The sequence below is a fragment of the Chrysochloris asiatica genome, unplaced genomic scaffold, assembly GCF_000296735.1.
Source record: "Chrysochloris asiatica unplaced genomic scaffold, ChrAsi1.0 scaffold00042, whole genome shotgun sequence".
NCBI lineage: Eukaryota > Metazoa > Chordata > Mammalia > Afrosoricida > Chrysochloridae > Chrysochloris > Chrysochloris asiatica.
The window spans coordinates 13,609,301-13,620,159 of record NW_006408560.1 but is presented as its reverse complement, the minus strand read 5'-3'; the positions used below and the strand labels follow the sequence as shown (position 1 = coordinate 13,620,159).

General features: G+C 50.7%; 1 protein-coding gene across 1 annotated transcript; it reads left to right on the top strand.

Annotated features, from left to right (window-relative positions):
* Nucleotides 1–311: 311 nt before the first annotated feature.
* Nucleotides 312–10,453, top strand: DCST2 (DC-STAMP domain containing 2). Its single transcript, XM_006861725.1, is given in 16 exon segments — nucleotides 312–579; nucleotides 721–891; nucleotides 1,189–1,290; nucleotides 1,633–1,830; nucleotides 2,255–2,320; nucleotides 2,842–3,055; nucleotides 3,208–3,365; nucleotides 3,913–4,077; nucleotides 4,883–5,050; nucleotides 5,184–5,284; nucleotides 5,953–6,063; nucleotides 6,409–6,565; nucleotides 6,927–7,020; nucleotides 7,124–7,264; nucleotides 10,359–10,386; nucleotides 10,388–10,453. Coding segments are annotated over 16 exon segments (2,208 nt in total).
* The last annotated feature ends 406 nt before the right edge of the window (nucleotides 10,454–10,859 follow it).

The window sequence follows — 10,859 nt, the reverse complement described above, 5'->3', positions numbered from 1 at the left end:
TTCCCAGAAGTCTCTTGAGGGATCTCCTTGGATGTGAGGTTCTGGTGAAAGAAAGGAGGGGCTGCTTTCTCCTATGTCTGAGGTGTATATCTTTTAATTCCTCTGCTCTGAAGGTTTATATAAGAAAGGAGATTAGAGACTCACCTCACCCTTCCTCAGTCCTTGGGACTAGGTAAGGGAATTCCAGAGACGCACAGTAAATAATGGTCCTGTGGAACCTCAGAATATGGTGAGAAATTCCAGGACCCTTTAAGAACCACAGAACCTAGTGGGCATCTCCTAGAGACAGGAAAACATTTGGTCTAGCAGCCATGCACAAAGTCATGAAGAAAGCTGTGTTCCCCTGGGAGGAACAGGAGCCTAGCATGGCACGGGCCGTGGTCCGCAGCATAGCAGGCTTTGCCCTGGGTTTGTCCTTGGCCACAGCCTATGGGCTGCTGGAACTGCTGGTGGAAGGACGCAGCCCCTGGGGCTGCCTTGTAGGCACCCTCACTTTGGCCACTTTCCTGAGCCTGGGCATGGGATTCTCTCGCCAGGTCCGAGTGACTGTCCTCCTGCTGTTGCCTCAGGCCTTCTCCAGTGAGCCTGGCACTTGGGGACTGGGGGCAGGTCCTCAGGCTGAGGCTAGGGCAGGAGAGGAGTCCTAGGGGAGACGACTTACTCTTGTATAATATGTTGTCATGTGCTGGGTTCTGGTTCTGATGATGATGTCTCCCTCAGGGCAGGGCAGGGTACTGCTATTGGTGGCTGCCTTTGGGTTGGTCCTGCAAGGGCCTTGTGCCAACACCCTTCGTAACTTCACCCGTGCCAGTGAGGCCGTGGCCTGTGGGGCCGAGCTGGCACTGAATCAGTCTGCTGAAGTGCTGGAACGGGCCAAGCAGCCGCTTGTCAGTAAGAATCCCGCCCCCTCTGTCCCAGTCCTGCATGTTCTACAGTCCTCTGCTTCGTCCTTCGTCCCTAACCACAAAACATCCTGGAAAGGGCCCTCTGTTTCCAGGCACACACACACACACACACACCCGCCGGCCCCCTTGGCCTCTTTCACTGCCAGATTAATATTCTCCCAGCACCCAGGCTCCCCACCTCTGGGATGACTGCCCCCTCTCCACTCCCTGGCCCAGGGGCAAAGGTGAGAAACCAGCCCCAAGTAGAGGAGACCCAATAGTGTCCTTGCTCCTTGCCCTTCAGGTGCCCTAAGCAAGATTAAAGCCATTGCCCAGAAGACCAAAGCAGTGGCTGACCGGATCCGCAAGTTCTTTCGGTCAATCATGGATGGAGTGAAGCATATAGGTCAGTACATTCACATATCTGGTTGGGGTTTTTTTTTCGGGGGTCTAGTCCTGGTGTGGCACTATGGGTTAATGCGCCAGACTGCAAAGCCGTTTGAACTGCAAGGTTGGCAGTTCAAGCTCACCAGCGGCTCCTTGGAAACCCTATTATACAGGGTTGCTTTGGGTCAGAACTGACTCGACAGCACCACTCAACAACTCAAGGTCTCTGGTCCCCCCGTGTGTTGACTAGTACCCCTGTGATGCAGCCCAGCTGGACCCCTGACTCTCTCTGGGATGGCCCTGGTGTTCCTCAGTCCCTTGAGAAGATGCTGCCCAACTCAGTCCTTGGTACCATCCCCAGCTAGGGCCCTGCGGAGTGTATGGTACTGGCTTCTGCACATTGGTGATGTGTGCAACTCAGAACTGGGCAACCCTTACTCGAAGTGCTCACGGATCTTCGAGGATGCCAAGGACGACTGTATGAAGGTCATTCCGCAGGCCTACCACCTATGCTATGTGCTCATGCCCTTCAAATTGGTGCTCTGTGGACTTGCCAGCGGTGCGGAAAACCAAATGCTCACCTCTAGCTCGAGGGGGAGGGGGAGGGTGGCCCAGGGGCCAGTGGTCCAATGGGAGTGGGACCATTAGGGAGGGGGAGTCTCTGGGTGGCAAGAAGGGTTAAGTGGTACACTACTAGCCAAAATGTTGGCAGTTGGAACTCATCCCTAGAAGTGCCTCAGAAGACAGTCCTGGCAATTTCAAGGCCACAGCCTTGAAAACCCTATGGAACAATTTTACTCTGCACATTCTATGAGTTGGAATCCACCTAATGGCAATTAACAACAAATAGGGAGGGACAAAAGGGAAGGATTAATGGGAGAGTCAAAACTAAAAGGGGCCATTTAGAAGAGGACCCCTGGAGGTGGGAGGGCTGGCTGACCCTCTGCCTCTCCTTCTGACACCCCATGGTCTTGGGCTTTCAGTGAGCCAAGTGTTCTGCATCATCCCCAATTACATCCAACCCTTTTTGCGCAAGACCATTGGCACACGTGAGTGACCCTCTTCCTCCTAGCCCTTGCTGGGTGTGGTGCTCCCTCCCTCACCCTGGTATGTCCATGGCCTGGCCGGAAGTGCTTCCTGTCCATGGAAGAGATGCAAGAGCCAGAAGCACCTCAAGAGTTATTTGGGCAGGCCATCATCCACTGTATACAGATTGAGAAAGTGAAGTCTAGTAAGGAGGGGAACCTCACCAGTGCTTTTGTTAGAGCAAGAGTTGGGACTAGAACCAGGAACTTCTGCCCCTAGGGCAGGTTACTGAGATCCTTCATTGACTCCCTTACCATATCTTTATAGAGCATCTAGTGTGCACCAGGCGTGGGGCCGGAGGCTGGGGATTCAGTGATGATAGCACAGATATGTAGAAGATCAGTCCACAGGGTCTAAATGCTGGAGGTTCCTGGCTGTTCTGTGAGCTGTGTGATACTGGGCTCTATCAGGCCTCTCTTCTGGTATGGCCCTGCCCCCTTCTAACTCTCTTTGTTCACATCCCCTCTGGACCTGCTGACCCTAGCGGTGATGAAACTGTTGAACCGAGTGCGTCAGGAATTTGAGTTCAATGTGACAGCCACCCACCACTTCTCTGTGAATCTCAATGCCTCTCGAAGCCTGTCCCAGATAGCTCTGGACCTCCAGGAGGCTGTCAGCCTGAAGCTGTACCGCATCCGAGAGGTCTTGGCACTGATGGGCTACACCACATCTCTGCTGCTCACATTTCTCTACCTTCAGTGAGAAGCTACAGGGTGGCTCTGGGCATGGAGAGCTTGGGCTGCTGGGGCCAGCTCATCCCCATGGCTTCCTGGGAGGGTGCGAGGGTGTGCCCTGTGCAGTTTGGCCAGGGGTGCTGAGAAGGGGCTTCATGTGTACTCTGCTCCATCAGAGCCCTGTTTTACCGGTACTGTTACCTGAACTGGGACAATTTCGACAACATCTACATTACCAGCAAATTCCTACACATGGAGGCTATCCGCTCCATGGCAGGACTGCCCACAGTGCTGCCGCTTAGTGCCCATGAGGCCAGTTACTATATCCAGCCAGGTGAGGGCCCAGGATGGGAGGAAGAGTGGCTCTGAGGAATGTTCCCACCCCCACAGCCCTAACTTCCTGTGTTCTTGTAGAGTCAGAGGGAAGAAAAGACAACCCAGGCGGCAGGGAAATGTCAGGCTGAGGAGGTGGACAGGGCTCTATCCTTGGGAGGCCCTCAGTCTAAAAGGAGAAAGCAGACATAGAGAGAAGCGGCAGATAATAGTTCTTATAGGGAAAGCTAGGTAAAACGTAGATAACGGAGACAGAGAGGTAGCCTTGGAAGGCTTGGGGTGGGAGGAGGGTGGAAAGTGTGGATGTGCTGATAGGGTGGGAGGACTCTTGTATGAGTAAGGAGCTAGCAAGGGGCTTCAGTGCTTCTGCACTTCCTGAGAGTGGGAGTGGACCCCAGGGCCCAGGGGGAGATGCTAAGCCTGCACCTCTAGCCATGGGTCCTTACAGCTTTTTTTGCTTTCCATTTTCCAAACGAGTAGACAGAAATCCAGATTCAACCAGGATCAGGAGCCCTGTCCATGACCCTAACCATCCCGCTTCTACCCAGGCTCCCTCTTCTTGTCCCAGTGGGAGCGGATTTTTTACATCCTGGCCATCTTCAGCTTAATGCGGCATCTTGTCCTCGTGCTGCTCCTGGTCTTCCTAGACTATACGGTCTTCTGGGTGCTTGACCTGGCCCGGCACCACTTGCAGGGGGAGATTGTGGCCCGCAGTGAGTGCCTCCCTTCCTTTTTCCCTCCCTCACTGCCCCGCTGAAGCCCCCTTGGCCTGGTCTTTAGAGCAGGAGTTGGGACTGGAATCAACCAAGGCTCCCGAGGGCAGGTCATTGAGATCATTCATTGATTTCCTGTCCTCCTCCTGCTCTCCCATCCCTTCTTCTCTTTCCCACCCTTTATCATGGGGACTACCTGAATGTCTTCATACTAACTGCTACTTTGCCCCTTTTTTAAACTAGTAACTAACAAGTAACACCTGTGTCCAGTTCAAGGTCATAAGGGTCATTGAAAATGTGCAAGTTCTTTAGCAGGTGCTTACTATTAAGCAAGTTGCTTAATGTCTCAGAGCCCCCATTTTCCCGTCTGAAAAATGGGATCATAATGGTAACAACCACAGGTTGCTGTAAGGATTAAACGAGATCCTGTATGTTGATTAAGATTGTGCCATGTACCAAAGATTAGAATTAATCAAATTCTCTGACCAGAGGTCCAACAAAGAAAAAAATGAGACAAAAGCAATAGAATACTTAGTCCAAGACCTGCTACACAGTGCTCAGTACATGCTTTACAATAAATGCTTCTGGATGCTCATAAAGGCAAGGGTATGGGCTCACTGACCATTAAGATCACCAGAGCCATACAGCTGGACCATGGGCCCAGTCTTAGGTGCTAGGTGCTGAGATTAGACCCTGGGCATCAAAGGCCCACACAGTCATCCCGCTGACCTTCACTGCTCCACATTCTTGTAGGTTGGAGTGAGCAACTACTGTGAGCATCCCTCATACAGTTTCTTTGTGCCAGGTCCTGTTTTGGTATCCATAACTGTGGAAGGGGAAGGCTATGCTGGGAAGATTTACCGTGATTTGGTGTCTGCATTTGATGTCCTACAACAAGGCAACATTAGTATCTTGTCCCGACAGTGCCTCCTGCGTCCCTCAGAGCCTAAATCTACTGGTTACATAGCCATTGGTATCAGCCTCACCCCCAAGGACACTGGTAGAATAGGCACCATGAAGGGCACTGGGTCCTGGGGAGGTGGATCTTGAGGGTGGCTAGCAACTTGTGCCCATCAGCAATGCTTGCTCTACCCACTCTGCTTCAGGCAGCATGTATGGTCTGTGCTTCTTCGTCACTCTATGTGGTGCCTATATCAGTCGGCTGAGGCGGGTCATCTGTGCCTCCTACTACCCATCTCGGGAGCAGGTAAGGGGTCTATGCAGGCAGCCAGTCCCTGTTACTTCCCCAGGGTATCAAACTAGCAATCTTCTGCCCTGATTTTGGGGAACTTCAAGTCCTCCAGCTGCTTCAGCCTTCTCTCCTCTGATTGAAAACGCAGGTGTCTGGACCCCAGAAGGGGCTGGGAGAAATGGTGGCCCTTGAGGCAGGGCTTCCTGAGACAGAGTTTGCCTCAAAAGTTTTGGTAAAAACCATGGGAGGTAGATGGTATTAGCATGTTTGTGAATGGGAAACTTGATATTTGTTTACTCATTTGCTAACCATTTATTGAGTATCTCCTGTCTGCCAGTCACCTTGCTGGGCTTCAAGGATGCCAAGATGAACCAGACATAGCCCGGGGCAGTCAAACAGGCTTTTAATAAGATGTTACAATTAAAAATTATTTTTATTAAAGAATGAATAAAAGGCTCTGGAAACACAGAGGAAGGGGTGGGTAACTCCACTTGAGGGAGTCCAGAAGCCTTCCCACAGGAAAGGGCATTTGAGCCAAGCCTAGAGAGATTCATAGGAATTGGACAGAAGGGAAAGGTAGGGAGTGGGGGCTCAGGGTCAGGAGGTAGAGATGGCATTCCAAACAGATTGAGCTAAATGAAGAAGGATCCAGTGAGATTCATTCCTGATTTCTCCTCTACCAGGAAAGGATCTCCTACTTGTACAACATACTTCTGAGCCGCCGAGCCAATTTGTTGTCTACTCTGCATCGAGCAGTGAGGCGGCGGGCAGCTGACCAGGAGGATCAAAAGACTGTCCTGAATATGCTGAGCAACTGGTTAGCCCACCATCCTTCCCACTGGGGTGCGGTGAGAGGGGCCAGAAAAAGAACTACAAGTTTAGAATGCACTACTGTCCTCCTTAAGTTTCAAAAGATTTGGTTTGGTGGAAGAAGGTACTCCTTCCATGCCATTCATGCTCTGAGAGGAAGACTTAGGGGTGGGAATTATTCAGGATGTGGAGTGAATGTAGGAGGACAGGGAGATAGAGAAGTTGTTGCTAAAGTTAGAGAAACTGAGAAAGCCTACCATGTGTTTGGAAGTTGGTTCTACAGAGTGGGAAGGGAGTTCCCAACTGTCTAGGCTGGCTGGATTGGTCAGTTTAGTGTTTGGGGGACCTCTCTCCTTAGGTGTCCCTTCCTGGTTCCATTCCTCAGTCTCTTTAAGACATACCAGGTGTACTGCTTGGGCTGTGGGCAACCCCAAGATGAGGGGGACATGAAGAACTTTGTGTCCTGCAGTACCCCAGGCTGCCGAGGTGAGACTCCTGGGACTTACCACATTTGCATATAACCATCAATGGCTGTCCTTCCTTTATGGTCTCAGTATCTCACCTTTTGTATCCTCCCTTCCTTGCTCTGCATGTTCTAATTGACACAGACCCCTCACCCCCACCCTACCCCACTCCACCGGGGTATCTCATTTCCCTCATCTTAACTTTAATTCTCCCCTTGAAACAGGATTCATATGCAAGTGATAATGCAGAGGTCCCTAGTGTGCACCCCTTGACAAGGATAGTCCCCCAGAGCTGGATAGAGGTGGCAGGGCTGGAAACTGGGGAGCACAGTGGATGAATGGATAAGCTCACATTTACCTAATTCCCTCCTGTCTACCTCTAGGACTCTTCTGCACCACCTGCTATCGCCTCCTGGGCAACACCTGCTCTGTGTGTGCATCCTCCCTCTCCTACCAGGGGGACCTGGACCTGGAGCTGTGAGTCTTGCAGTGACATGGGTAGCTGGAGCCTGGGGGGCAGTGGGGGTGGCCACCCCTTCCCAGAACCTCTCTGGTCCACTGAGATGGGAGATTTCTGCAGGGACTCCAGTGATGAGGAAGGTCCCTGGTTATGGTTGGCTGCAGCTCAAACAAAGGACCCTGAGAAAGACTGGTTACTGCGGCAACAGCTCCAAGAAGCACCAGGACAGACCGTCTCCTCAGAGGCCAGCTTGGAGGCCAGGTGTGTGGAGAGCAGAGGAGCTGGGAGGAGAGAGACTGGAGAGCATATGAGATAAGGAATGGAGCAGCAGCAGAGAGGACAAACCACCAGTTTGGAGTAGGGGTGTATTCTTGAAGGCTTCATTAAAAAGGTGACAAATGAGCTGGGTTTTAGGGGCTTGTTAGGGGCTAGTGCTTTGTTAGGCCAAGGAGTTGAGAAAAGCATTCCAAGAGGAGTCATGTGAGTTTGAAGAATGTGAGACATTCAAGAGAGTAGAGCCTAAGGGGGGTTGGGGGGAGAGAGCCAGAGAATATGTGTGTCTGGGTGGAGACCTCACAGAATGTTAGGAGATAAGGTTGGAAGTCAAGGTGGAGACAAGTGGGGAAGGGGCTTACTTGCCAGTTGAAGCTCTTAGGTTGAAACTGGTGTGTTCATATTTATCTTGCAGGATGATAAGCTAAGAAGGCAAAGGGGAAGCAGGGAGAGGCAAGAAGAGGCTACCCTAGTCCAGGAGAAGTTGGTGATGCCTCAGGATGGAGGCACTGAAAATGCCTCAATGAATTTCTATGCTTGGGACTAGGCAGGTGTTAAGGCAGGAGGAGGAAGAGGTCTGGGAAAAGAGAACTGGTTCCTTTGGAGACCTTTAGAGGTCTTTAGGGCATCTAGCTGGAGAGACCCAGGGGGCAGTTGGAAAGGGCAGGGCTCTGGACTAGGGAAATCTTTGGGGGGTTGTTGACTTAGAGATTGCAGCAGAGAGGATAAGATAGACCATCATTGTGGAAGGCGTGGCAGAGTAGAAGGAGACAGGGTCAGAAACAAGAAGAGCTTACTCCCAAACCAAGAAGAGAGAGTTAAGAAAGTGGGAAAGCAAACTTCACCACATGCTATGAGATGACCAAGTAGGATGAGGACTGAAGACAGGCCACTGAATTTGGCAGTTGAGAGACTGAGTAGTTCATGGCAACAATGTTCATGGCATGGAGAAGGCCAAGGGTGACAGAGAGGACTCAGCAACAAGGCAAGAGGCTCTTGTATCATTATTTAAGAAATTACAGTCACTGCTGTAATTGAAAAACAAAGTTTAATGGTAAAGTTTCTGAGAGTTAGCGTCATGCAGCACAAGTCGTTTCAAAAGAACAAAGCACCACACAATTTTTCTTTCTCAAAGAAGAAGAGATTTAAAGGAATCCCTGGGGGGGCCCAACCAGTTAAGTGCCAACAGATTGGTAGTTTAAACCCATCTAGAGATGCCTCAGAAGAAAAACCCTGGGAATGTGCTTCCAAAAGGCCAAAGCCTTGAAAACCCGATTCCATAGGATTCCACAAGAAGATTCGATGGCAACTAACAACCGGGGAATTGGAGAAATTAGAAAATAAAAAAGAAAGAGCATTTAAGAAAGAGGGATACAAGAGAGATGTGATTTACCCTTTGGTTGGTTAATGATGCATGGAGGGGATTGTAACCATGGCAATGAAACAATATACAATAGGATGAATGTAAACTAATGTTCTCCCATGTAAACTATTACATAATTCACAATAAAACATTTTAAAACAAAAAACACTAATGACCAAAAAAAAAGAGAGAGAGAGATGTGATTTAGGGCCAGGTAGACAAGGTATCTTGGCCTTGGTTAGTTCACCCAAGGTTGGGGTGGAGAGTATATGTTCCTCTAACCCAAGTTGAGTCTGCTCAGCCTACCTTTTCTGTGGGGATTAGGAGGCAAGGACACCTGCTTAGAGAGTGAGGGGGTGGCTACGAGTGGAATAAAGGTTTAAGGAGTGGGTGGTAGAGGTTGAAATACCTGTCATAGGGAGGGAATGTGCAAAGAAGCTGACTGGAGAGCTTAAAGGATTTCCAGGTAGTGTTAAAGGCCCAGATCATGTTGAAAACCATTCCACTGGCTCCAGTGGGCATGGCTGTGTAGTTTTCAATGGCAAGTGTGGTAGCTCTGAACAGGTCAGGAGGACGCAATGGGAAGAGAACTCGGGTGTTCTCAATAAGAGTGTGTGAGATCACTGGTCATGGGGGAGAGAAGGAGCTCTCCTGGGGTGGGAGTGGGGTGTCCAGAGTCGGTGTCCTGTTGAGGTGTCAGAACAGGGGTAGTGGCCAGGAGGGAGCACTAGCAAGAGAGGAGGCAGGACAAAGAGCAAGCCGTGCTGGAGGAATAGTCCTGAATGAATCAGTGAGTGATCAAGGCTGAGGGGGTTGCTTGAGAGTGAGCAGAGGTGAGTCATTAGGGTCAAGGAGGTCAAGGAATTGAAAGGCCAGAGTTGGACTGGATGGGTCGGGTCTTCCAGTGAGGAGGTGGCTAGACCATTCAAGCAGCCAGAATCAGGTACCACATTCTGATGGACAATGGCACGGTGTTTAGTGGCCTGGGGAGCCAGCCACAGTACCTGTGGAATAGCTGCCATGGCAGCTGAGGGCTTTCAAAAACACCATGGGCCACCCAGCTAGGTTTGAGAACAGACTGTGCCTCCATTTGGGATGGCTGCAAAGAAAACAGTCCAGTGGGCACATTCCACTGAGAAGACGACATTGGATGTAGTGAAGAGTCTAGAGGTTGGAGGGGAAGCAAAGCTTTATTTTTAGTGGTTCCGGAGTACTCAAACCAAAAAAACCCAAATCCACTGCCATCCAATTCTGACTCACAGCAACCTTGTAGTACAGAATGGAACTGCTCCTTAAGGTTTCTGAGACTGTAAGTCTTTATGGGAGCAAACAGCTTCATCTGTTTCCTGAGGAGTGGCAGGTGGGTTTGAGCTACACCTTGCAATTAACAACCCCATGCTTAACCCATTGTGCCACCAGGGCTCCTTTTCAGAGGGACCAGTGATGTTACAAGCTGGGTTGACAGAGGATGCAACTTGAGTCTTGAGCAGGTGTGATGACTGAGGTCACTACTGGTTTTGTCCTTACTGCCCACCTGCTCCTTCTGTCTCAGCTCAAAGGGATCGCTACAGCCATGGGCTGCTAGGCCTTGTGAGCCTGTCTGAGCAGGAATGGCTGGTACATAAGCTGAATCTGCATAGAAGGGGTAGGAGCAAGAGGAGGAATGTGTCTGTGACAACAAGTGTTGGTGAACAGGTCACCCTTTTTTCTCCTCACTAGTGACCTGGATGAAGACAAGAGCTCTCAAGCAGAGGAAGCAGAAGCAGCAACCCCTACCTGAAGCCCAATGGTGTAGTCTGCCAGCACTCCCATAATTCCTCAGATGTACTGACTTCAGAAATCCTCTGCCCCCAAACCACCTAGATTCAGAACCCCCAGTCCCTCCTCTCCTCTCACCTCCCTCCTCCTCCTGATCCCTCCCACCCATCCCCAAAATTAAAGAACCAAAGGTGGACACAAGTGTGAATCTTAAATTATTATTATTATTTCTTCCTGTCGCTTACACCCAAGGTGAGGGATAGGGGAAGGGAACAGAAGAGGGGAGATTACCTCCCCCCCTAAGGCACTGACTGGAAAAGCCGAGGGGAAGGGGAGGCCACATTGTCCTCACTCCCTGAGGCTATGCCCCAGGTCTCCCCAGGCCAGGGCAACCCGACCTCCCCCCCCCAATATATTACATCATCACTTTTTAAATTAAGATACAGGGACTGGTCCCACTAC